The sequence below is a fragment of the Odontomachus brunneus genome, unplaced genomic scaffold (assembly GCF_010583005.1).
Source record: "Odontomachus brunneus isolate Ranch 3 - 2012 unplaced genomic scaffold, Obru_v1 Obru_scaffold_038, whole genome shotgun sequence".
Taxonomy (NCBI): domain Eukaryota; kingdom Metazoa; phylum Arthropoda; class Insecta; order Hymenoptera; family Formicidae; genus Odontomachus; species Odontomachus brunneus.
Genome location: NW_022639488.1, coordinates 2264161 through 2292093, shown reverse-complemented (window position 1 = coordinate 2292093; position 27933 = coordinate 2264161). Strand labels below are relative to the sequence as shown.

General features: G+C 40.8%; 2 protein-coding genes across 4 annotated transcripts in view; one reads left to right on the top strand and one right to left on the bottom strand.

Annotated features, from left to right (window-relative positions):
• LOC116844005 overlaps positions 1-27933 on the top strand; it is a 493975-nt gene that overhangs the window by 167563 nt on the left and 298479 nt on the right. The gene's annotated exons all lie outside the window — the stretch shown is intronic.
• Positions 1-27933, bottom strand: part of LOC116844008 — a 189148-nt gene that overhangs the window by 22644 nt on the left and 138571 nt on the right. For 2 of the 3 annotated variants that reach the window (XR_004377973.1, XM_032815046.1), the window contains exon 2: positions 6493-7334. Coding sequence is in view for 2 of the 3 variants with exons in the window: in XM_032815046.1 (XP_032670937.1) it covers positions 7052-7334 (283 nt within the window). In the remaining variant the exon portion in view is untranslated. Of the gene's footprint in view, positions 1-6492; positions 7335-27933 lie in introns of those variants that run through there. The other variant, XM_032815047.1, reaches the window with a different exon arrangement.

The window sequence follows — 27933 nt, the reverse complement described above, 5'->3', positions numbered from 1 at the left end:
GAGAGAGAGAGAGAGAGAGAGAGAGAGAGAGAGAGAGAGAGAGAGAGAGAAAGAGAGAATCGTGCTCGCGGCATGATGGCTTATTAGTTTCGTACCGACAATGAATGACACAATTTATCTCAATGGAATCGGCCGCGCGGGAGAGTTATTTATTTACTCGTGACGTTCTTATTACTACGTCGAGACACCCGGGTAAAGAGAACGCTCGCGTAACAACCGAGGCGTGAGAGCGCGATCGAAATCCAGACGGATTATTGTGACGTTTGCCCTCCGCCGGAACTCACGTTCGCGTTGTCCGCGAAACGCGAGTCCGGAAATGGTTAATGACGACGAATAGGGGTTATATGTTGCTTTTTTAGCATTTTGAGTTACAATAAATAGTTGTCTAAGAAGTAACTTGTAACTTTGACATTCTAAAATATAGAGCATCTAGTTTCGCTCTTCCCTACGTTCGATGTATCGCGTTGACTCATGTATATCATGTATTGAGAGTGATTAACGTAACGAATAATCCCGCGACGGCGGCTCGTTTATGTCGCGATTACGATAAGACCGCAAAAATCAGCGGCTCTTGGGCCGCGTTCAGCGACGCGCGGGAGGAGACGTCGGCGTGTGAATTTATAGACTAACGGGATAACACCGGGCGGCAATTTGCGATACTTGTAACGTAAGACCGCAATTACCCGCGGTTCCAGAGAGGAGAGGCCTCGAGAGAGTAAGGTGATCTCTCGCGAGGTCCTCCTAAAGGCCTATCTACATAAACCGCGAAATGCAATTCACAAGTACACGCAGAATGACGTATAGTCACGGATGAACAATAGATTTGATTATATGTAACCTCGACTACATTGAGAAAAAAATACTTGAAAATTTATTTGTGGAATATAAAGTTTACTTTTATGCATTTCTATGAATTTTCAAGTATTTTTTCTCAGTGTAGAAATTTATCCCATAATCCTGATCAGGTTGATCCCAATCAATTATTTGGTTTGTACACGAAACAAAACAAATCCGTTAGTGTAACTGAACTTCCTTTCATTACTTGGCAAGAAAAGAGACGAAACGAGAAACTTGATTGTAGGAACAGAAAAATGTTAAGAAAAAGATGTATGTTAAGAAAAAGACACCTGAAAATTTATTTGATTAATAAATACTGTTTATTTCTGTGAATAAATTTTATATCCTATAAATAAATTTCCAAATATTTCTTTTTCTATGTAGGAGGTTTCTGTACTGAAAAAAAAATCTTGAAAATTTATTTGCAGGGTAAAAGTTTATTTCACAGAAGTAAGCTTTAGATTCCACAAATAAATTTCCAAGTATTCCTTCTTAATATACTGAGTTAATTGTTATGGCAACCAAAATTTGATAACAGCTGAATGTTCAGACAAATGTTTTCGGTTGCGATAACAGGGATATCACTTGACGTCGTGGAATTCTAGCCCGTCGGGTCATCTAGCCCAGTTGCACGAACTGACAACTCTTCTCCGGGTATAAAGTGATGCTATCAGGTCCTAAATATTAATAATCCTTATTAATAATAAGGTCTTGATTGCCGTGCAACGTAATGTGATTCATCAGGATCCGATAAAATCACCTTATTACAAACCGGATAATTGATTGAGATCCAGGACCTTGATCAGAAGCATGGGATAAGTTCCTAGTCGGGACGTTCACCCCGTGTTTGACACGTCATTCTGCATCTGCGTTTGCGAATACATTTTGCGGCTTATGTAGACGGGCCTTTAGACGGAGAGAGCAACTTGGTCACCACCTCTCAGCTGCCAGAGGTGGCCGGCATTCTCTAACGGCTAATGAGTCACGCTAATTGGAAATGGACTCGGGCGTAATGGAATAGAAGGAGGAGAAGGAGGCGGTGGCGATGGTGGTGGAGGTTCGGTTGCCATTCTCACGGGCAATCCGATCCAGCGATGCGTGTAACTGTACAAGACGGAATATGATACAGTCCGCCGCCTCCTCGTGTGCGTCGCGTCGCGTCGCGTCGCGGGACTCAGGGCCCACTTTGTGCAGCTAGACTGGGTACACACGGGGCGCCGCCAGAAGTTGCGTCACTTCCTGTCCTATTATTGCGTATTGTCCCGCGCTGCGTCGTGCTGTGTGCGTGCCGACATTCCGCGCGCCTCTCGGATAACTTCGTACGTATGTGCGTACCGCAAACTGTGTGTGCCTGTTGCACGCGATGCGTCCGGCCGCTTTCGGAACAATGCGCCGCTCGGTCGAGGGCACGCGCGGGCTGTTTACGCGTGCATACGGTCGCTCACTGCCGCGCTTATTTACGTATGCGTTTTGCTCGCGCATCTACGTAGGAGGATGACATCGCGACGCTCTTTTCGGGCGCACCGTCGCTGTTTCTGGGAAAACCAATCGGTCCTCCTTCGGTTATTTCATACCGAGAGAGAATTATCCGATAAAAAAGTTAACGAACGGATATTTTCGATCAAAATACCGATGGATTTTTGTATCCGATCAGGAAACATCCGATGAGAAATATATGGTTCATAATTTTGTCATTGGTTTATCCGATGAAATGCCATTATGATCGGAAGTATCCAATTTAATCGGATATAAAAATTGATCGGAATTTGATCGGAAATATCCGTTTGTTAATTTTTATCGGATAATGTCTTTCAGTGCGTGCACAAATTACAGTTTCTATCATCGTGTCGTGACAATCATGAAAGTTTCTCTGAGAAAAGTTTCTGGCGCGTTTGACAGACTTACTACGAGCAACTGCTCATTGTTCTCGATATTATTGTGTGAATAAACAAATCGATGGATTTTTTGCTCGTAAATGAAATTAACGTGCATAAATAAGCTACTCGGATAGCGACGCTGCGCGAGAGATTCATGGCCTCGTAGAGGCACAACAGACTGGCCTTATCACAAACGACTTTGCTGCGCATGACATCGTGCTGCGGCTTATCGTGCACCTAACAGGTAGGGAATCCATTTACATGGCCGGCCGTAATTATTATGTAATCGACGTTATACTGTCGCTAAAGCGAGCGAAGGTGGAAAGGCGGACACGTCGGGCACGAATCGATTTCCAATAAATCAGAGGCCGGCCATCGGCAGCTCGCCGCCTTTTAGTATGCGCATATTAAGTGCGATGCAGCACGCGCGTCTATCCTCTCCTTAACTCGCACGCGTCTTATCGAAAATTTATTCCATCGTCTCTCTCCCTCCCTTTCTCTCTTTCTCTTCCTCTCTCGTTTTATACGTACGTTTCCCAATTAGATTTAATGTCGCATCGAATGATTTCGTATGGCAAGACGCGCACGTAAACTCTCTCTCTCTCTCTCTTTCTTTCTCTCTCACTCTCGTTCTCATTCTCTCTGTCTCTCTCTCTTTCTTGCTCTTGGGACCACGCAAGTAAACGCGTCGTGCGTGTCAGCGACCGGTCAGGGACCAGATAGAAACACATGTACGTACTTGCTACCGACATGTTAACGCGATTTGAGACCTCGCGCAATTTGTCGTGGAGCGTCCCGTACGACTGTCGACGACTACACGCGCGATCGCACGTGGAGCCGCGCGATTTAGTGCCGAGACTCCGAGAGAGATGCATCCGCCTCGTTGGCGCACGTATCGAGATAATAAGGCGCCGTTAAAGAGGTCGACGACGCGGAAAGGAGGCGCGCAGCGGAAGTAAAAAGATTGTCTTATTATACCGATGGTTTGATGCCATTGGCGTGATCTTCTTAAATTTGTATATCTTTTCTTCAATTACGTCTACGTGTTCCTTGATAGATTTCGGATTGCTCATAATAATCCTTACAGAGAGAAAATTAATCGACAGACGTTGAAACATTTTTAACATTTATTGATTATGTTCTTACTGTACGTGTATGGAATATTTAGAAAATTACATTGGAAGAAAAAATATTTAAAAAATAAAGGATATTTATGCGGTGAGTGCTAATAATATATATTTTTTTGCTTACACTAATATATCTTAACACTGAGATTTTTCGAATAAGAAAACGTACATTTCTTTTCAATCTTAGTTCTCCATAAAAGCAATTGTCATTCATTTAAAAAAAAAATTAGATTTAAATAAATATGTTATTAGTATCTCTATTGTGCGAACAAATGTTTTTTTATTTTTTTAGATATTTTTTCTCATAATGTATTAAATTTTCGAATTGTAAAATATTAAAATTAGAAATCAAAATTGTAGCTGCACCTCTCTCTCTCTCTTACACGCACACGCGCGCGTGTGCGTACGCATACATTAACGGGTGAAAGATTTTACTCGATACACCAATTCTAATTATCGTCAGGCTTCTAAAACGTCTCTTTCGTGACTCCTACGCTTAGAATAACGGCGTTACGAAATTGAAATGGCGATATCGTAGGCATACCGAGGAGCGGCGTGATCATTTCATAGAACTGATAGACGTAACTGTGCAGAAAGGCAATTGAATCAAACGATGGAAGATACAGCGAAGACGTTGAAGAAAGGGGACGTGCGCCGAGTGACTAATGCACTTTGCACTCTGCGTGAACCTCCTTCTCCTCCTCCGTGCGAGCAACGGCCGCGGATAAGTCGCTTATCTGCTTGCCATTTTCATCGTGAAATGGCCTTTAAGGTGTCCGTGTCACTGACCAGAGTAACGCGGTTATTATAGACACGCTACGTGTTTCCCCGTGCGTATGCACGTGCATTCGTGCGCGCGTGGGATACCGTTTATTTGCGGCGCGTATTCGCGCTACCAAACCGTCGCGTGTTCCATCCAAACGCGCACACGCGAATACGCCGGTGCACGTGCGACAATGCATTTGCATAATCAGGTTGCGCATTGTCGAGCCTCGTCGGCAGGCAAACAATGTGTTAATTGTACGTTCTCGAGTCATTCTATCCCTGATATCGTTTTAATCACACATACACATTGCAAGTCGCATTCGCGCGAACGTCGTGAATCATGATATTACATTCAGAAATATTCCATGACACGATCGCGTAGTATGCAGATAGCGCGAAAAAAAGAGAAAATAAATATCGTACGTTGCACAGCATGTGATATCATTTCAATTACCATCTTTTTTAGTTATGGCAGACTGCATTTTGTTTGAAAATTATTGTTGTATGCGACAGGGTGCACACGGAAAATATCGTTCTACTGTTGAGAAAAGCGATTACTCTTTACTCATTCACTTTCCCTCTTTTAAGTACAGATTATCTTCACGCATAATTGCTGCCGTTGTTGTACAGAACGGAACGATATCCGACATTGCTGTACAATGATGCGTTTTATCCTAACGAGTTCTTCGCCCTTTCTTACGTTTCACTCGTCCCCCCCTCGACAATGATCCACGCTGGGCACGTTCAGAGAGAGAATCGTGTAATCGCGAGCATTTTATCTATTATCTGTGGACTTTTTCTTATGAGCCGCGCGCCGCAAGAACGTGTATGCGTGCAGTTTGGTATGCGACAAGCGGACAGAGCCTTTCCGAGCGTTGGCGCCGATATCAAACCGGTAGAAACAGGTAGTCCATCTACGTCCACCTTGCGGTGCCGCATGACGATGGCGATGTACGACGCGTCCCGCGCTACGTCCCGCGATTTTATGTGACTGATCGGTCAGATTCGTCGAATTGCTATCCGACGTGCGATACGGGCTGTTCTAGGACCTATCGCCGGGATATTTTAAAGGGATATTCTTTAATAAACTTGAAGTCGCGATTCGGCTATATCTATGGCTGAATTGAATAATTACTTTATACTATACACACAGAGAGAACGATTTGGTTGAATCAAATAAACACTTCTTTGGAACGGTCCAAACAAATTTTTTGATTGATTGAACCAAATTTTATTTGACGCAACAAAAATATTTATTTGCGGCTTAGTTTTAGATAAATATTTTTGTTGTCAACCAAAAAATTTGTTTGGAATATTCCAAAGAAACATTTATTTAATTCAACAAATCGTTCTCTCTGTGCACGGAGAGAATTTTAGGGGGAAAAAAGAGAGCAGTGAAGAGATCGGATAGGGATAGAAAAAAATACTGGGATAAGTATGTATCGCTGAAGAGAAGGATAGAATTTAGAATATTGAGGAGATATTGAGTATGAAAATGGTATGGCACCTGTTGAATGTGAAATAAGAAAATGTAATTAGACATGATAGAAGATAGGGAGAAGATATAGGTAGTGTAAAGGTGTGAAAATTAAGGAGATTGTGACAGGAAATTACAAAAGCGTATTTAGATAACGTGGATGATATCGTAAAATCAACTGGAGAGAAGCAATGTATAAGTAATGTAGAAATAAGCAATTGATAGATGTGTGTGGAATGTTAAAGAATTACAAACCATAATAATTGCAAACTAAGTTTTTTAGCTATGTAAGCTGAAGAAAAATATATTATCTGATACTGATAATTAGTATCATAAATAGCTACCAATCGCTTGGTAATAATTATAAAATAATTAGTAAAACAAGTACTTTATTTAGTTGAATCTCAAGTGAATGATTTGGTAAATAATATTAAAGAATTTGGCAATAACCGAATAGTTTAATTATTATGTATTTAGTCATTTTATATATTTATCACATAATGTGGTAAGTGTCACCAAACAATATGGTTTATTTAACAAATTATTTGGTGATACCACATAAACTGATAACAGTCTTGCCAATAAATACCAAGCTTTGCTAAAGTTCTTCGTTAAAATTGACCAATTATTTCATTGTGTTACCTACATGTCTAGTTGGAACTGTCTCACCAAAACATATCTGTTATTCGGGCTCGATGGATCACTACCAAATCTTTTTTTCAGGATATGATTTTGCGCTCGACAATGTACCATCCAGTTTTTATCGTCCGTCACGTCTGCTCGGAGCGCGAAGTGCGCCTCGCATTGAAAAAGATTCAGATTGTAAATCGAGTTCGCGAGTTCAACATGCGCGTGGCGATGGTGAGTTATACGATCGATATTGCCGGCCGATAGTGGCAACAATAAGTGTTGTGCGCGTGGTGGGGACGACGGTTTCGACACGGTTCTCTCGTTGGTATGCGAGCTCGTTAAATATGTTGAACCGCGTAGCCGAAGGGTGCCGTCGATACGAGGTCAATAGCATCGGGCCGATAACGAAGTGCGAGGATCGGAGACTCGTTTCTCTCCGCTCTCGTGATTGTCTCCGGCCCCGGAGAGAGATGCACTTCACCTATTTCAGAACACGTCCGACGAGAGCGGGCGCTCGGCGGATGCGCTTTATCTTCTTGCGGGCGCGCCTTCGATGGCTTCGATGTCGGTGAACTATAAAAGCCGGAGTCGCGCCTTTCCGCGATCATCGTCCGAGAGAGCCTGAAAGCAAAAGTGCCGTCAGTCGGTTTTATCGTTTTGATTTATACCGCCTGCGCTCGGTAGGGGAGCCTATCTTTTACCACATGCAACATTGGCGTACATACCGTGCGATTTTACCATACCGCCCAAATTTATGCAGAAATCTTTCCCAATATTTTTTTTTTAACCCGGGAGTGGGACCAACGTTAGTGGGCACGTATCAGTCATTTCGACCGAAGTATATTTAAGCACATATATGTATAATAATTAAGTAATAATTAATAAATTACCAATCCAATTATTAAAAGAAACATAATAATTGTAGGAAATAATTTTATGATATCACTATTTCTTCTTTTTCCCATCTTCTTTTCTCTTTATCATTTTTATATCTAATATGTTTAGGAAACATATTAAACTTATTATACATATGTGAATATATTAAGAATAAAATCATAATATTTTTATTTTAACTGCGTTAGTTTAAAAAAAAATGACATTCTTTTAGTTTAATAAAATAAAATTAGAATTTCTTGGCGATATTAAAATTATCACATTATGTATTATTTCAATAATTCAAGTATTAATTTTAATAATATCCCTATTGAATCAAGAATATATACTCCAATTACGCGTGTTGTTAAAAATTTTATTGATTCAACAAAAAAAGAAAGAACCGTCCGTCCAACTACGATGTCGGAAACACAATACACGTTCGGCACATCGAGCGATACTGACGCGGAAATAAAAGACTAATGTTAGTAAGCGTGCTATGGTTTTTTAAACGACTGTTAAAAACATATTAAATTTCACATAGAAATAAGCGCGTCTTCGCCGTCTGCTTCATGCTAAACGAGAAAACATCAAAGAAAATTACTTAAAAGTGAAAATACGATAATGTCAATAGATTAGATGATATAAGTAGAAAACGAAAAAAATGACATTCTTACGGGGAAATGACCGATACGCGCCCATTCTCGGGTTAATAAGCATATTTAGATTTTTGCCTCTTACTATTACTATTTTCTCTGAACAAGTTTGAAAAATACAATACAAAAGATCTCCAATTCTCGTTTATATTTGATATAAATGAGCGAAAAAGTACAATAATTTAAGTAAATTAAAAAGAATTTAATATTCTACCTTTTCCGGATTATATATCCGGAGAAACTTTTCCAGATATATAAGGGGTTAAATATTAATTTAGATATTTTAAGTGTTACACGCGAATAAATTTAGTTAAATTCGTTGATTGAAACTCCAATTTCAAATACTGATTGCTACGATGCTGTTTGCTACTTTTCTTTCCGAGCTCCCGCTCTTCGTCGAATCTCTCGAATCTTCAAAGCCGGTTCGAATTTTGGCAGTCGTAAACAGTCGAAATGTTTTGCCGACAAGTCGCGAAATTGCGAGGTTCCTTTGTTCCGAGTCCATAGGGCCATGAGGGGACGGAGGGGGGCAACAAGAGCACTCGGCAGCACGCGGCATCTTGCGCTCTCGGGAGGAGTACCAGAGAATTATGTGCTTATTGTATGTTAATAGGATCCCATCGCACGAGTCCCTCGTAAAAATAGCACGCGGACCCTCGCCCCCGACTCTTTCCCTCTTGATCGGTATTTTCTAGTTTGTGGAACTCGTATCTTATAGACCGGCCGCGCGATGCCACGACCCAAAGTCGGCTTTGTAGTTCACCGATGCTCTCATTATGCATCATTGTGAAAGCCCGCGATCTAAATCCGGGCCGAGAGGAGATGGACGATTTCCCGGAACCGGCTGTATTATTAGGCCGCGACTCTTATATCATCCGCATAGAAAATTTCCAGCATTTTTCTGGATACGACGTAGATTCCGATTAGAGTGTCGAAATTTGTCCCAAAATTGGTTATCCTACTATCAATATTAATTGGCCCCATTCTTGTCTTAAACATGGAGATTTTCTGTTCAGAATCGAAATAGAAATGTTATAGGAACTTGCGTTTTTTTTTCAGTTATATATTTGGAGGGCCTCTAGAGGTGTCAAGACGTTTTTCAGTGGTGTGTCAAGGGAGCTATTCATAAATTCACGATTTGTCGAATAATATTATGTTTTTATATATTTATTTCACTATTTCAAAATAATAAAGGTTAATTTGAAACTAATTTCACGATACTACCCCTTACTATGCCTTATTTAGTATTATGCTACTCAAAGCAACAACACACGGGGAAAAATTGATTTGAATTAATGAAATATCTGATAAAATATATGAATGTTCTAGAATTCTGGTTGAAATAATCAGAATAATGTTCAAATTAAGAAGATTCTAGTTAACCAAACAAGATTTCTGGTTAACCAGAAACAGAAACGTGATTTCCCGAACGATTGTTCGTCCCTCGTTTCTACGTCTCTCTGTTTATTTTCTAATTCCTTCCACGCGTACGTGCTAGCGCACTTGACAATGACACTGACTCGTGCTCTTGCCGCGTCGTCGACGCCGCAAATACGACCGTACAATCTTTAGGTTTACGCGCCTAATACGAGGATCGCGTTCAACGTCAACGCGAGACGGGAGCCGCCGCGTTTGAGCTGAGAGCGCGCGTGATGCGAATACAAATCGGCGATGTCATTTGGAGCAAAGCGCACTAGAGTCCTAAGAAGTAAGAGTCTGCTCTACTTTGGTTAACGATGAATTCCAAGCACGTGGAATAATTGAAAAGCAGCATATAGGAAATAAATGTAACACATTTTTATATAACATTCTCTTTAATTTGTATTTTAAATAATTCCAAAAATCACATATAAATGTATCACATGAACGTATTAAATTCAATTAAATATTTTTTGATAACGATGGAGTTGATGGAATTATGATAGCTTATATCTCATTGTTATTATTTTTACAACTTATATCTTTATGATTTATTTTGTTAATAAAGTTATAATTCAACTTTTAAACACATGCTTATTTGTTTGCCAACCTTACTTTTAAGGACTCTAAAGCCTAATTCTGTTTTCTGTTTTTTTATCTCTTGCATCTTCGTTTCTCGATGTACTGTTTTACCGACGATTGTCTTTTGTCAAGTTCATTTCTGGAACTCTTAAGCTTGATCTATAATGTGTTATTTGCTTCCTGTTACTTTTTCTTTATATCTTTCTGACTCAAGCCTTAAACCTTAACCTGTTAACCGGGGAATTCCCTTTTTAATTACGCAGCATATAACGGGCGCGAACTTTTTCACTAGGACGTGTCACGCCCGGAGAACGTAATTTCATATTATTATTTTTTTTTATTTATGCTTAAAATAAATGAAAAGACTATGAAATATATATTTTTTCGTTTATTTATATATAAAGCACAAAGGAAAATACAAAATTACAAACAAATATACGTCCCGTCCGTTCCAGGGCGCAACATATATTTCAAGGACGTATTCATATGTCCTACCCGTACCCGATATTGTTTACGTTTGACGTATTTATACGTCCCGCTCGGTTAACAGGTTAAACTAAAAAAAGACAGAAAATAAGAAACAGGAAGCAAAGAACACATTGTAGATCAGGCTTTAAGCTTGATCTACAATATGTTATTTGCTTCCTGTTTTTTTTCCTTTATCTTTTTTTGACTCACACCTTAAGCCTTAAACTAAAAAAAGACAGAGAACAAGAAACAGTAAGCAAAGAGCACATTGTAGATTAGGCTTTAACTGTTATTTCGAAGCGACAATAACAAGAAATACAAGAGGCATCACGAAAACAGTGAAGTTAAAGGAAGTTGGTCAGTGTGTTACCTAAACAAGACGACCTATTCTAATTGGTCCATGTAAAGTGACACTTTTCCTCAGAAAGGACAAATTGTACATGATGATGTTCTTTGGTTCCAGGCGATAAAAAGAAATGAATGGCAGAAACACTGGGATAAGACACAAAGAGCACATTGTAGATTAGAGCGCGCAAACACACATCTCCTCGTGACTTTCGCGGTTTTCGAAAAGCTGCGCGCGAACGTTGGCTCCCTATTTCGAGCGTAGCCTCGCCGAGCTCTACCACAGCACGCATCAACGCCAGCTTTAACGAGGTGTAATGTGCCGTGACGTATGACGGCTTGTGCATAAATTTCGCCGCGACGTGACGCGAAAACACTCGGGCTTCTTCACGGCGCAGGATCGCCGTAAGTCATACGTTTATGTCCATCGAGGACCGCTCTTTTCGGCGGCGGCGACAACGCCGTCGCCGTCGCCGCCACCGTCGCGTCCGACATATGTTCGCACTTGTACCTTCGTCTCCCGCTCGTTACTTTTCAACGACCACTCCATTCCGACGCGGATCTTCGGGCCGTATTACGACGCCGCTCACGAGCCCCGAATCTTTCTCTTTAGCGAACGACTCCACCCGGTACGAACAATTACGCCGCGCCGACCGCCAAATTGCACGGTTTCGTTCGATTCGACAAACGCCTTGCCTCGACGTTTGGAAAGTTCGCCATTGAAGGCCGTTAAAAGTTAACCGGATCCACTTCCTCTTCCCGCCTCCTCCCCGGAGGACTTCCGTGGCGCGCTTCTTGTCTTCCTTTTACTCGCGTCCCCTGCTGACTGACACGGTTTCACTCTCGTAGAAGTCGTCAGCCTCTCGAAAGCGGGCGTGTCGAGAAGTCGGGCTCTCGATTTTGGTTTTCACGCTCGCGTTTTTACGAGGCTTGCGCCTCATAAATGCAACGTCGTGGCGGCCCTCGACATCACTTCGCGGCGCGTTACCTCGTACGCGCTTCTTGTTAACTCCCGCCGTAACTTTATCGTCGGGAACCTCGTAACGCGAACAAGACTTGTTTATTACGCGGCGGATGTGCGAGGTAATATTTGACACTGTCAGCGTACACGTGTCGTAACCCTTTGAGATGCACTCCGGGTGCTAAAGTCGTTATGCACGAAGGAAGGAGTTGTGCCGTAAAGAATTCCTTATGGCATAGGAATGCGAGAGGGAATCTTCAAAGTGAAATATAAGAATTTGCCATTATCGCGTTGTATTCTATCACTTCGCTATGTGTCCGTGTTCAAGTCAAGCCGGGTTTAAGGTGAAACCGAAGCTAACACATGGGCGCTATAATAACTCAGCTATCATCCTGAATTTTATTATGCGATACTCACCTATGAGTATTTTATTATGCGATGATTTTCACCTGACGAGGTGAAAATCGCAAAGTGCATTGGAAGGTTAATGACGCTCATTTCTCGTGTTTTGTTAATTATTATGCCGGTCGAAAGGTGCGAAGGTAACTACATACACACGGTCGTTCCGTCGTAATTCCGTACGATGGAACGATTTCGAGCGGATCGCGTTACGTAACGGGCAGAATCCCAGATTCACAGGGAGACGACATTGAGATTCGACGTATCGAAAGTCGCCATCTAGTGTGCATAGTGATATGTAAAAAGTTAACTTCAATAATCAACTTAAGTAGGAATCATGATTAATTTGAAGTAACTTGACGTTATATTTCTGTATATGAAAAGTACTTTATTCAGTTATGATATATTAAAAATATCTAACAAAAATATTATAATTTACCGGAATACTGCATGCCTATTAGCCGCTGTGCACTGGGAGAAATTATTCGATAAGAAATTAACAAACGGATATTTCCGATCAAAATAGCGATGAATTTTTGTAAATCTAGGGCTATAATAACGAGTAGATGCACTCGAATTATAAAGGTGAAAGCTTCATGATCGTGCGTTATGCCTCGGCCAGTTATTCATTGATGGAGAGACACAACTGTCGCGTCTGTCTATTTTGTAACTCAGAAAGAGAACACGCTTGATCTCTGAAGGATGTGTGGGTGGATTCGTCGGTATTACATCAGACGGTAGCCGACGGGCACGCGATACGATGCGATAAATATTGATGCTTTTAAGGACACCTAATATCCATCTCTGTTGAATTAATTTGCCACGCACGCTTGATAATAAAAGATCCGCATAATAAGATATGTTTTTATGCTCGTAGGACTGTTCTCGCGGGCTTTTGTAAAGTGACGTACGTGTAGTAGCTTCTATATAATTCTGATGGTCCTTCTGAAAATGTTATTCAAAACTTTATATCCCACCTTGTAGTAATTAGTAGTAAAATTCTCTTCAAAATTTTTATGAAGTAAAATAATAGTTGCACTCAGAAAAAATGTTTCGTATTTGTAACTATAATCACAGGGAAATAATTATTATAAATTATGACCAAGAGAAAATGTTCTGTTCTATGTTCCCACAAAAATTGCGGAAGAGAGTCTGGGACACCCTGTATATGCATGTTACTCTACTATTTTCTTACAAAAAGAACATTTTGGACTAAAAATAACTATAATTTTAATTAGATCCATCATTTTTTTTTCATTTGATGTGCAAGACCGAAGGGGATTCTGGTGCGTGTTCATCACTCGTTCAAACACGCCGTGCCTTGCCGTGACTTTAATAGAAATTATAATTATTCGCAATTAAAAACTGCGAATAGCCTCTTATTGGTCCCTTTTTCGTACTTTAGATAATTTTTACGAAGCTATTTCAATCTCACGTCGCTGGTGTGCACGATGGAGATTACATGTATGGTTGCTATAATATTTGTTCACCCTGTGGAGTATATGACCGACGATGAGCATACCTAGGGTGCAGCGTCCTCAAGGCTACGCCACACTTCAGCTAACTTTAGCTTTATCCAATTTTTCAAGCGGCCCCTGAGTTATTCCGCGGATGGCATTCTGCCAAGGATATGCATTCGCCCTCCAGGTTATTTGCGGACTCTGAACGCGATGTACCGATGCGCCTTCACGCGCCTTTTTCTATCGTGCAAATACTTGAGTTGTCGTGTAACGGCTGAAGTGTGCTCACGATGTTGACATATATTTAATCGCCGCTCTTCACAATTACGGCCTGCTACGAGCGCTTATTTCATACTGATCGATAATTACATTTTGTAATTACATTTGGCAATGCACAAAAGTTGATAAAACTCTTTTCTTTTTGTTCCAGGTATGTATATCGACAACTCTCTCGAGCGATCTTATATTTCAGCTTCAAAGTGAGTAATACTACTTGCACGTCAAACTATTCACTTACAAGCCATTTAAAATAATAATAATATCTTTTATTTACGAAATTTCCCTTCAGTGTACAATAGAATAATATCGTAGATAGGTAGGCAATATGAATGACAGAAAAGCAAAGATAATAGTGTCCCCAAAGTTGACAACTACTCTCTTAAAGTGAATCAGTGAATAGTCACTGATATCAGTTATAAGTATAGCACTGAGCACTTTCAGTGCAACATTTATAACTGCAAATCAGTGTATATTTACTGTTTTCAATGATGTTTCACTGATTCATTTTAAGAGAGTAGTGAAAAAAAGTAAAAAAGCGAATTTGCAACTATCCAAAAAAACTATATAGTGGATATATGGAGACTATATAGTGGAATAATAATCTGGTGAACAAAGACACAGCATAATAATCTCTAGGTGTGAGTATTCTTAAAAGATGTATCTCAACGATAAACAAAACTCACTGTCCTATATGCTAAAGATAGATGCTATACAGATTATTTCATTGGCTACAGAGTATCTGAAGATGAACTTAAGATGATCTTAAATATAAGATCCGATTATGAATATCGACCATAGACAAAGTCGTGGCGGGTATCAATGCATAGATTGCTTTTGTTATGTTTATACAGTCGGTCACAATTAGTTGCCTGAGCAATTGTAACTTCGAAATTTTGAAATATTGGGCATCTAGCTCCGGTCTTCTCTTCACAGCGTGCACTCATGCCGTTCGACTTTGTCGCCCGGAGGGACGCGCATTTTATGTGATAACGACGTATTTCGCCGCACTAAAAAAACTATTACGAAAGTTTCACGACCAGGACGGTGGTAGTATTGCATATCGATAACGGCCTTTCCTCGAATACGTCGGGCGTATCGTAAATTTTGAAATATTGATCGTTGGGCACGTATCGCTGGCTCAAGGCGCGCGGCTTCGAGCGTTGCGCTGCGCCGCGGATTTTCGGGCCTACATATTTTGTTGCAACTGGGTCAGGTATGAAAATTGAGGCTTGGAACGGTACCCATCGTCGGCACTCGCCAACGGCCGTCGCTTCTTCTTCTCTTTTTCTTTAAGAGGCCGTAACGAGCCGACGGAACTGCCTCGATTCGTCTCGTGGCACTTAGGTAGCGAGGCTTTAACAACCCTTAAGACAACGTTCGGTAAGCCGTGCGAACGGCCATTACAGCCGTTAAATTGAACAATTGCCGCGACGATGGGATCCCGGTTAAACACCTTCAGTCTCACGAGCCTTTCTTCCCACGCGTTAAAGGCAACCGACGGAGATAACAGCCGAGGCCCTTTTTACGGCTTGCAATTCTTCTCTCTACTTTCATTATCAGTATTACATTAAGATAATACACAGGCTCGTGTAATTTTAGCGGAAGTACAAAGAGATAGGTACAACGTACAAATTACTAACGTTGAGAAAAAAATAGTTAAGTTAAAATAAAAAAAAATTATCTAGTGGGCACTGTAATAACATATATTTATTTACATTAATATATAAGATATTTTTCAAATAAGAGAAAGATACAGAGAAGAGAAAGATAAGACTATAAAAGATATCTTAAAACTTTTCGTAAAAGAAATTGTTTATTCTGTTTAAGAATTTAGATTTAAGTAAATATGTTATTAGTACCCAGCAAACAAATATTTTGTTTTAGATATTTTTTCTTTCTGTGCATCGAGATATTATTTTCACGTCACGAAATGCAATCCCATTGAGTAAATGCGTTTTACCCCTGGAACAAAAACAGATTTGGTCGGTCACGTCGCGAAAACAACTTTGGACTCGCGATTGTCGTGGCGTAATACACGAATGAAAATTCTTTCCTCATGTTTTATTCCACGGTCGACTGGGCGGTCCGCCTTAAGGTCGATTGTTGAACACACGCCGCATATGCGGACGTATACTCCACCGACGGTGTACGCCGGTCCAATGTAGAACGATAATGAATAGAGCGGAGAGTCCCCGAAGACAAACAGCGCGAGGAGGAGAAAAAGGAGTGGACCGTCGACGGCGTGATGAGACGCTGCCCTCCTCGTGGTTCCCAGCAAATGAATTCCTCCATGAATATGTATCGACTGCTCGCATAACTGAATTCATACGGATACGGATCGCAGTGTATAGGCAACAGCGCTTCATGACGAACGGAAGCGGATCCCTCGCGAAGAACGCGTCTTTGCTCGATCTCTCTTTGTCTTCGTCGAACTCGAAGATCGAGTAGGGTCGATCGATACCGGTGTACAGCGTGACTGAATTTTCTATGACTTCTCTCTCCTTGTATGAGATTGTTTCATTAAAATCTATTATTCACGTTTTGACTGGAGAACAGGATACGACACGCGCGCACGCGTCTTATGTTGTGGTTCACGTTTCAATTTTAAAGCGCGATACGTGACGTGAATTATAAAATTACTATCTTTCGTATCTATCACGTAGGCTATGATGTAATGTACACGGAAAGAATATTACAGTTTCTTTTTTTTCATATGAATTCTTTGGAAGTTTCTCTAGTCGAAATTTCAGCCCTACTCTTGCGGCTTAAACTTTCTAACATCTGAAAGAGTAGTGTTTAATAAACATGGAAACTGGAGTCCTACTTAGCGCTTGTAAATGGCAGTAAACGCAACAAAATGCCACCTGCAGATTCCAAACCTCTCGACAAAGCTAATAGGTTAAATAGAATCAAAAGAAGTTGATACTGGGTTCAGAATATCAAAGTAGCTGTTAAATGAAATATTGAAATTGAAAGAGTAGGATTCAAATTCCGACTTGGGTTACTATGTTTCTAGTAATGCATACCGAGAGAAAAAATATTTGAAAAATAAAAAATAACGATCTAATAATACATTTATTTAAGTCCAAATTCCTTCATTTAAATAGAACAATTGCTTTCACAGAAAGCTAAGATTTTAAGAAAATGTATATTTTCTTATTTGAGTAATATTTTTTCTCAGTGTCGAAATGTATATACTAGTATAGATAAATATGTTATCAGTGCCTACCGAGAATAAATATATTTTATTTCTCAGATCATTTTTCTTTCAGTGCAGAAGTCAGTACGGTCTATCTTGCCGAGGAACATAATAAATTTCGTTAGAAACGTAGAACATTTTTTAATAGCGCCATTTCAGTTCTTAAAGTATAAGTAGCACGCATGAAATGAAAGAATAAATCATCGTAGAATGTCGATCTATTTCTCGGTTATATAAAATTTTACAGTAATTTATACTATAAAATTCTCTCCATGTATCGAATGCAAATTATCGTCAAGCAGAATATTTCATGTTCGCCACACATATGTGGCGTGAATGATCGATTCTGCGACAGTAATAAATGCTCGCCGTTAAATCGCCGAGCTTGTGGAAGTGCATTGCTCAGTAATATCTTTCTCTCTCACTCATTCTCCCTCTTTCTCTCTCTCTCTCTCTCTCTCTTTCTCTTTTCCTCTTCTCCGCCAATTAATCGTCGGACGGAAAAGACTGATATGTAAAGTGAGATATTACGCTCATACGTTTAAGTTCGTTTGTATTGCCCCACAATGGTAGGTTTAACAGGTGATAAGTTTATTACCCGAATATTTCACGCTCAGTCCCGCGCGGAAGTTCTTGACATTCGTTGCGCTTACGTAAAGAGGAACGTGGGGCAGTGCGTTAAGTTTTCACGGCGGTGTCGGTCGAGACCGCGCGCGATAACTTCGTCGGTCAAGCCGCGGATCTTGAGGTTCTTTTCATGAGCCGTCCGGGACGAGTGAGCGGAGATACCCGGAATTTCGCGGGGATTATTATTACCGGGCGAGTTACGCGCCTGGTCCACCGTAAATTCGCGCTCTTTACGGCGCTCGGGCTCGGCCGGTCAGATTTTTATCCGTTAGTTCGCAACGAGCACGGCAGTATATCTAATCACCGCGGCGGATAACAGACAGGTCGAGCCGTTACGGCGGAATAAAGCCGCTCGCGATGACATTAACCTTTGAGAGCGAACGGAATAAAGCGGCGAGGTGTATTGGGCGTCACGGAACTATCGTGTGCTTTCTCTCGGCCGGGTGTACCCGAGAACGAAGGGGTGGCCGTTTTTGGTGAATCGTAATTCTAATCGATTTAACCCTACAGTCGTCGCATGGGATCTTTAAGAGAATATTATATCCAAAATAGTCTTTTCTTATATTTTACATGAACCCAAAAATCTAATTGAACAAAGAAAATATTTAAATTCTCAACATAAAAGATATAAGATAATTTTTTATATTGGGGATCTCAAGATCCCATACGTCGACTCGTGTTCGAAAAGCGACGACTATGGGGTTAAGGGCATATCACAATGAACGATCCAAAAGTGTGAATAACGTAGAGGCGACTGTCAAAATGTCAGGTAAGCACTAGCACTAGTACTATTCGTTTCGTGTCTCTTGTACGTATAGGTTTTATACAAAAATGCATGCTGCTTTGTTCCGCCATATTTTGCGAAGTTATTATAAAACATATTATTATAAAACGTAACTACGCATACAAAGTGTCTGGATTTGTCTGACACTGCTCGTGTACAGATAGAATTCGTTAAACTAAGTAGAAAAATTCTCTGCTATTTTGCAAACTAGTAACGCCAAATATAAAGCGAATATTTTAAATTTTTCCGGTGAAGTTTTCAAGTATGACATTTCTTTAAGCGACGTGAGTGACGCGTCGTATTGATTTGGGCGAAACGAAAGAGACAGTGGCCGTGCGCCGCTATCGCGACTCTGACTAAAGAGGATTAGAGAGAGGCGATGCTGGCGCGCGCGGTTTGCAACACCATCCATTGAAAGTGGCTCATATTTAATGTCATGAAGCGCAGCGCTCCTCGCCCGTAAACTGCATTGCATTATATCTCAGCTATTAATTATCTGCTGATATTATTATACGCTGCTTGTACAGTATTGTACGACCAAGGTGTACCCCCTTTCGCTTAATATTTATCTCTCGCTGAGCAGTACCGTGAAACGGTAATATCTCTCAAATGCGCGTATCAGGGAAAGTGGAAAGAGTTAGAATATATAATATACGCCATTGAGACGATGGTGTAAAGCGTGGAGGATCTCGATATTTATCGATTTTATCTTATTTGCGATAAAATACTAATGTCTGGCAATTACGTTTCTAATTAAATCTCTAAATGATATTTGTATTAAGGCTTTCACATACTGAGCAAAAAAATATTTAAACATATCAAATATTCATTCGGTGGATACTGATGGAAATTATATCTATTTAAATTCCTTTATTTAAATCGAATAAACAGTTGATTTCATAAAAAACTAAGGTTTTCAGAAAATATATATTTTTTATTTGAAAAATATTTTATGTAAGTATTTTGAATAAGTAAATATATTATATCAGTACTCACCGAATAAATATTTTTTATTTTCTAAATATTTTTTTCTCTAGACATTCAGTTACGAAAAATTAATTTGGACATGCTGTTCAAGTTAAGCGAATTTTTTTTTTACAATAAAAAAAAATACTTGAAAATTTATTTGCGGGATGTCAAGATTACTTTTCTGTGAATAAATTTTATAACCCACAAATGAATTTTCCTCTTCTCAGTGTATATTGCCAACGTACAATATAATTTATTTATTTCAACAAAATAAATTAATACTCTTAATGATGATTAGTAAAATTCCCTTAAATATCGATACCTTGTGGTGTTCACTTGAATCTCATTCCGCAACTCAAGTGAAATTCCGAGGTTGGTATCGCGGTGAAGGTTTTCCTCCCGCATTAGGAAGGGTTCGGTCCTCGATTTCGCGCGATGTGGCCGCATAACCGCGCGTCGGCGGCGGTAGGCCCTTCCGAGGCAGCCTTCGAAGGGGTCGCAGGGTCGGCGATGTCGTGTCTCTGTTTTGCAACGCGTAATTACCGACAACGGGCAGGCACGCCGTTGGAGTGCACGGCCGAGCGAGCGCGCGCGGCATTAGACGGATTTTTATGCGAGTCGCGTAACGAACGGCGTTTTGCATATTCTATAGCGAGAGCAACGGCGGCAGCATCCGCCGCGAGCGCGCTACGTGTCTTCGCTCTCGGTGGACGTCATGCGCTTGTATCGATATATGCCGTTGCTGCCGTTACTCTCGCAGCCGCCGCCGCCGCCGCTTCTGCCGTGTTTCGTCACGCGCGACGAACTGGAAAGTGATAGTTGGCCGGTCTTAAAGATACGCCGATCGTCGCTTATGATCGGGATGATCGATGCGAAACGCGCGCGCTCGCACCGGCACGGGAGATATGCGCGCTCGTCGCGCTCCGATCGTTCTCTGATTGAAGACGCCAGGGATATACCGTGGTGCGCGATGAATGGAATCGCTTCTTTTTCCGTTCAATTTACGGTTCAACGTGCCCGAGACGCGCTTATCTCCCGCCGATCGATAGCGCGTCGTAGATCTCTGCGCCTATTTTGAATAGAGCCATACAAATATGAAGCTGATCCCGTCCGTTCTATTGGAAGCCTCTGACAAGGAATGTACATGACGATTTATTTCCAATGGGATTTCCTATGACGAGTATTACGCGTCACAATGAAATACGCCGGAAATTACTGTAGGAACAATGAGAGACATTTTTTACGCAAACCGAGTACTTTCTGAACTTCTTGGAGTGAAATCTCTGGAAAGATAGAATGTGATAGGAGTGAATTCTCTACTCGAGCGAGTATCTTAACTCGAAATTGGAGAGTGAATCTGATGTGCGCCACAGGGGGGAGCATATATTATTATATTTACATATTCACATTCTGATCGATTGAAACATTTGCTAAGTACAGTACATGATGATCAATTTTTATATCCGATCACATTCGATGAGAAATAATTTCATAATTTTTTGATCGGTGTATCTGATGAAATGTCATTATGATCGGAAATATCCGAAAAAATTTAATCGGATATCCTGACTGGATATAAAAATTGATTGGAATTTGATCGGCAATATCCGTTTGTTAATCTTTTACCGGATAATTTCTCTCAGTGTAGTACACAGAGAGAACGATTTGGTTGAATTAAATAAACGCTTCTTTGGAATAGTCCAGACGAATTTTTCGATTGATCGAACAAAATTTTGTTTAAAGCAACAAAAATATTTATTTGCGGCTCAGTTCCGAAGAAATATTTTTGTTGTGTCAACAAAATAATTTGTTTGGACTATTCCAAAAAAAACATTTATTTGATTCAATAAATCATTTTCTCTGTATATAAGATTCATTTAACTTGAGCGACTCTTACTGGTCAAAATTAAGTCTTCATGATTGAATATCTGCACATTGAGGGGAGAAATATTTAGAAAATAAAAAATAATTTCTCTCGTCGCATCGACTGCGCTTCCTTTTCTCTCGCCTCCGAATTGCGCCGATTTTTGCGACACGAAATGCCTCCGCATCGCCGATGCTGCGACTCCTCGGCGCTGCGACGATACGGTCCGTTCTCGATGCTCACCGTGCAGGTAGCCGTTATCGTTTCGTCGAATCGCGTAAATCACGTACCGTTGTAAAACGCGGACCAGTTCTTGCGTGCAGGTCTGGTGGGACGCGCGACGAGCGTGTACACGTGGCGTGCCATGTACGTCGTCGCGATGAAAACGCCGATGCGGAAACGGGAATCGGCGGTACCCCGGTAGACCCCGGTGCCTGGGCTTGCTTGCAAGGGACGACTACGTGGACATCGGCTTCCACCCAACGCTCGATCTACGTGCTCGTTCGAACCGCACAAATCGGCCTCCAAAGTGCCTTTCCCGAGTCGTCTAAATACACTATTTTAGACGCCACAAAAATCTTGTTGTCGAAACGAAAATCTTGTTGGCGAGCGAAAATTTAGTTGAAACGGGATGTTTCCAACCAAATGTTTGGTAACTGCAACCAGAATATTTAATTGCCACTGTATATCTGCTTTCTCAATAATACATACTTGGGACATATTTGGAAATAAAAATATGATAATCGTATGTACTAGATATTTTAGTTCCAAATTCAATTTCTTTCAGTGTATACTGAAAGAAGGATTTTGTAACAAGCACCAAAATTTGGTAGTTGTTACTGCAAACCCAAATATCACTGCAAATGTATCACTGCAAATGTATCACTGTCAAGTGTGTTATTTTAGTTGAAACCTCCTTGACACATTTCTTATCGTTTTAAATCGTTTAACACGTTTAAACGTATTAAGTAATAATTTACACGTCTTTTAAACGTGCGTTATAAATGGTGTGAAAACCACAAGAAACGTGTGAAAAGAGCCTCAGCCAAATTATACACTTATGCGCTTAAAAATACCCCGTATACGATCGCGGAGGTCGACTCCTTGCGATACGTTACAAAAAGCGCTTAAGCGAAATTTGCATCGAGGAACTGTGTGTGTGGTAAGTTTAATATGTTACTGTCTAATCTCTTACTTGTAGCGTGTCCGAGGCAGAAAAGTGTAGATTTATTATGTCCAATTCAGAGTGTTTGGACCGGTTTCGCTCGATGCGATATTAACATCTCAAACCGCGTTTCTCACGGATATACCGCGAATATATAGGTCTGTCGGTGTACACTTCGAGGAGTACCGAGTACTTGGGAAGCAGCCTACCGTATTCGTGTATCGACACCGTCGAGATAATGGCACGGACGTTGCGACGGTGAAAATCATTATTGAAGCTTTCTATGCGCCGTGCCGGCGGCGCCAGCGCGACAAGAATTCATATCTTTCCGTCAGCGTTATACGTGAAAATTCGCTTCAACAGCGTCCGCATTCTCGCTAGCCGGAAAAGTACGTCCCGCTCGCATCGAGCATTTTTACCCCGTCATTGCGTACCGTCATGCAGTTACGTTTCTCGATATCGCGGTGAACCACGTCTCGCCTCGAGCGCAAATAGTGTTTGGTCACTTTTACGCGCATGAACTCATTTTGCTGAAACTGCGACTATGAGAAAGGAGGGAAGTGACTTGCAAATAAAAATCTATAGATCGAACGTGATTGAAAAATTGCCGCAGCGGCACACGTAACGTCTCTATATACACATAAAGTATATCTCTAATGAGGTATTTACTGATGAAAATCGGGTTTCATTTTCTTTCCAAAGGGATTCGCCAGAACGCTTCGAGCGCATATTGAGAAAAAATGTCTTGTAATAGTTAAAGAATGCATTTGGCTGGATATTTCAGTGCAATATTTGGTAATTTATTACAAATATGGTAATAGTTAACAATTGTCTGGTAACAATTACGAAATAATCAGTAAAGCAAATTTTTCATTTAGTTGCAGTAATTAAATAGTTTGGTAAATAGTATTAAATAATTTTGAATAAAATGAAAGGATATGTAAGGATAATATATATGAGGACAAAGAGTCAATTGTTGCAGAATATCGATCTATTCCTCGGTTACAAAATCTTTCAGCAATCTTTACTATAAAAATTCTCTCCGTGCGCAATATATTATCTTAATCTCAGGTAACTGTCACAAAGAACCGTGGATGACGGAGAAATTCCGAGCTCCTGTTTCTGGTTTCTACGCATGAGAAAACACACGCATAAGAAATTCCATGTGACAAATCATCTGTTGAATGTAATTGGTCGTGCCGCGGCACGTCGAGAGGAGAGCGGAATAATTCGAATTTCTTTTCCCCTTCGCGGCTTCACGTGTTGCAAGTGCAATACGTTAACCAGGATACGTGCGGGCGGCGTGGGCGTGTCCGGTGCCGAGCCTCTCTCGGAGTCGTGAAGCACTCTCGAACTTGTCCGGCACGTGATCCCGACCGAGTCCCCGGCTCGATCTTAAATACGTGTTCACGCCGCCGTGGCTTTTCGCTTTTGCGCGCGGCCGCGTTAGGCCGCCTGTCACGATCCGAGACGGATAACGGCGCGGATATCGAGCCGGCGCGAGCCGACGCGGTGTCACCTCGTCGGGGTCGATAATGAATCTCGAGATTGAGATTGGTCACGTAGCGTGCGCGCCTGGCGGATATCGATTTTGAAAATTACCGCGCGGATATAATGTCGCCCGATAACTGTCCCTCCGATTTCTCCGAGAAATCGATATCCCTCTCCGGGCTCTGGCCTCCCTCCGCGCTCACCGTGGGATTGAAAATCCACCTGTGTGCACGGCCCCCGCCTTTGCCTTTCTACGTGACCACGTAAACGAGGGGTCATGGCCTGATTAGAGCAGCTATTCTTCACGCTATTTCAAAAACATCGATGCGCATCGGTGCCCGTGGCTCTTGATGTTGGCTATCTTTGGAGCCGCACGAAAAAATACGGCTGGATCAATCAAATTTCTTTGTGTGGTGAAACAAACATGAACAAACAAGAAGATTTTCCGATTAAAGTTGCCGGAATTCTATCTGTCTTGTCAATATCTGGTGACTGTTGCTAAAATTTTATGACTGTTATTAATTTATGTAGTGCGCATCATCAAACAATTTGTTAAATAAAACCATATTTACTAATACTCACTACATTATGTAATAAATATATGAAATAACCAAGTAGCTTAGTAATAATCAAGTTATTTTAAAGTAATTATTTAGTAGTTATTATTTAGAAATTATATTTAATATATTATTTACCAATTTATTGGTTCAATTAAATGAAGAATTTGTTTTACTAATTATTTTTTAATTATTACCAGGTAGTTGGCAATTATTACTGTATTTGATACCAATTTCCAAATGTACTGAAACGCTTAAACACATGCATTTGTTAATTATTGCAAAATTTTTTGGTATGTAGTGTATGTATATAAGCAAATTTTTGTTAGAATTTAATGTTCTTCAATAAAATGCTAAACTTACCAGGATTCAGAATGTATTTTGAATAAATTTGATGCTTACAGTGAACTTGTACTGATTCACGGTTATATAAACTTGTGAAACACTTAAGATTAATGACATTTTCTTGAATGCAATATATATTTTTTTGTACCGAGCGAGCATTTTTCGCATTGGTCTCTCCTGATTTCCATCCTTACCTGATGATAATTACCTGATGGTAATTTAAAATTATCTTTATCGTGCATGAAACGCGAGAGTATAGACCACTTAAGGTGGATATTAATTAGTGTAAGTAGACGAAAGTAGAAAAAATAACTAAAAAGCTGTATCTCATTTCACAAGCATTTTTAGCCGTTGCGTTTCGTAAGCAGCGTGATCGCGCTGTTTCTTTACGCGATATTTTAACGACGATAAAAATGGGAGTGCGCGTTATTGACGTGATCTTTCTTCGTGTCTAATAATTACCGGTGATTGGCAGTGGCCGAGGCGTTATGGAGTCGCGTAACGAGGCGCTTAAATATCATCGGGTTAAAAAAAAGGTGTTCGCAACAAAGCGGTCGATATATTTTTCAAGTTGGTATGCAGAGAGACGAATAATATCCATACAATTGGAAGTAGAGAGCGTGCAGTGTTTCAGGAGAGAGAGGCGGCAGCTCTCGTCCTACCTAATGGTATATGATTAACTGCTTCGATCTCTCTTGATTAATGGTCGAGACGTGTGAAGATAATGGTCGTGACATTTAATTAACTAATTTAGTCCGTCCCGAGAAAAAGAAGCATACGCACGCCCGCGAATAGGTGACTTGTCTCCGTGATACACAACGCTTTCTAAAGGAATCAAAAGTCTTATTCCTCACACTGAGAGAAAAATTATCTAAAGAATAGGAAATATTTATTCAGTGGGTACACTGATATATTTATTCTTGTATTAATATATATATGCATTTTTATCTTGAGAAAAAGTACTTTTTTCGAATGAGAGTCCCTTAAAATCACTGTGTACTATAAAGAAAACAATTTATGCTTTTTATGTTGAAATCGATTGGTATAGAAATATTTGTCAAATTTTTAAATTTGATATATCCGAAAATACTTATCTGTACACTTTACATGTAAAATATCACATCTCGTATTCATATATTTATATATAAATTGTTACTTTACTGAGAGAAATTATCCGATAAAATATTAACAAACGGATATTTCCAATCAAAATACCGATAAATTTTTATGTCCGATCAGGATATCCGATTAAATTTAATATACTTCCGATTATAATGACATTTCATTAGATAAACCGATCAAAAAATTGTGAACCGATATTTCTCATTGAACGTTTCTTGATCGGATACAAAAATTCACTGATATTTTGATCGGAAATAATCGTTTGTTAATTTTTTATAATTTCTTTCAGTGTATAATTTCTTTCAGTGTAGCTTTTCGTGAGAGTAACTTATTTTATTTAAATAAAAGAATACGTTTTAAAGTAAATATATATTATTATGCTAGCCACACCGAATAAATACTGTTTCTCTCAGTATATTTGCGTATAAGGAATCCGCGACTTCGCATTGATGCCGACGGCGATGCTTCCTCGCGAAGTCTGTGAGATCGCGAAAGGGTGTAACGACCGAATGGATCACGATAAGGGAAGAAGATCGGTTTCGATTTTTCCTCTTCTATTTTCTTTTCCTGCGAAGAATAACGTCTCGTTTATCGCGCGCGCGCGAATCTTCCGTGTAATGCAGAGCCAGGAGGAAATGGTAGCGCAACCCTGGCGTAACAGCTGGGGAACTCGTGAGAACTCTATTACGTGAATATTTAGATAAGACCGCGTCCGCGCAATAAAATACTCGAGATTCGATAAAACGCCCGACAGGCCGACTTGTCGTCGCGGGTGTGAACGTAGCTTAACGTCCCGTTGGTCCCGCGGGGGTCTTAGACCGTGACCGGCGCGACGCGCGCGGGCCCCGATCTTTTGCCGGTCCCCACCGTCTCGTCGATCCTGCCTCCTTTCCTCGCTGTGTGTAACGCTCCTTGGACTCTCGTGCATATAATACATATATATATATATATATATATATATATATATATGTATGTATGTATATATGTATATGTATATGTATACACGAGAGCCACGAGACCGTGGAACTATTATGGGATTGTCACGCCGATAGCGCAGCGACGCCGACCACGGTTGCATCGACGTCCTCGTCTTCCTAAGCCATTCGCTTCCTCGTCGCCGTCGTCGTGGTCGTTGTTGTCGTCGTCCATGCTATGTCACCGTTCCATGATTCCGCTGCACCAGTTTCCCTGACCGATTTCGAAGCACCACGAGCTGCTCTCGCTAATACGAAAGAGAAAGAGAGAGACTATCGAGACGGGCCCGTGAGAATCACGAGAAAACGGTATACGGGGACAGGATACGGGATACGATCAGCCGCGAATATTTTCGTGGATCGTTAGAGACTCTCATGGGTTTGGTCTCTTTCTCGCTCGTGGCGTGCCGTTCAAGCTCTAATTAGACCCGGACAATGGGAAGTATGCACGGAGACAATCGCGCGCAGACCGGGCGGAAGAGTTTTCGAGGCTTCGTTCCGCCCCCGGAGGAGACACGCGTGCATTCGCGTATGCCTGTACAATGTACTTTCCGCGAGATACGAAGTCGCGCGTAATTGCAACGCGGAGTGCTCGGGGATGGCGTTCGTTCAGGAATCGCTCAGCGAGGATATGGGGGGACAGAGAGAGAGAGAGAGAGAGAGAGAGAGAGAGAGAGAGAG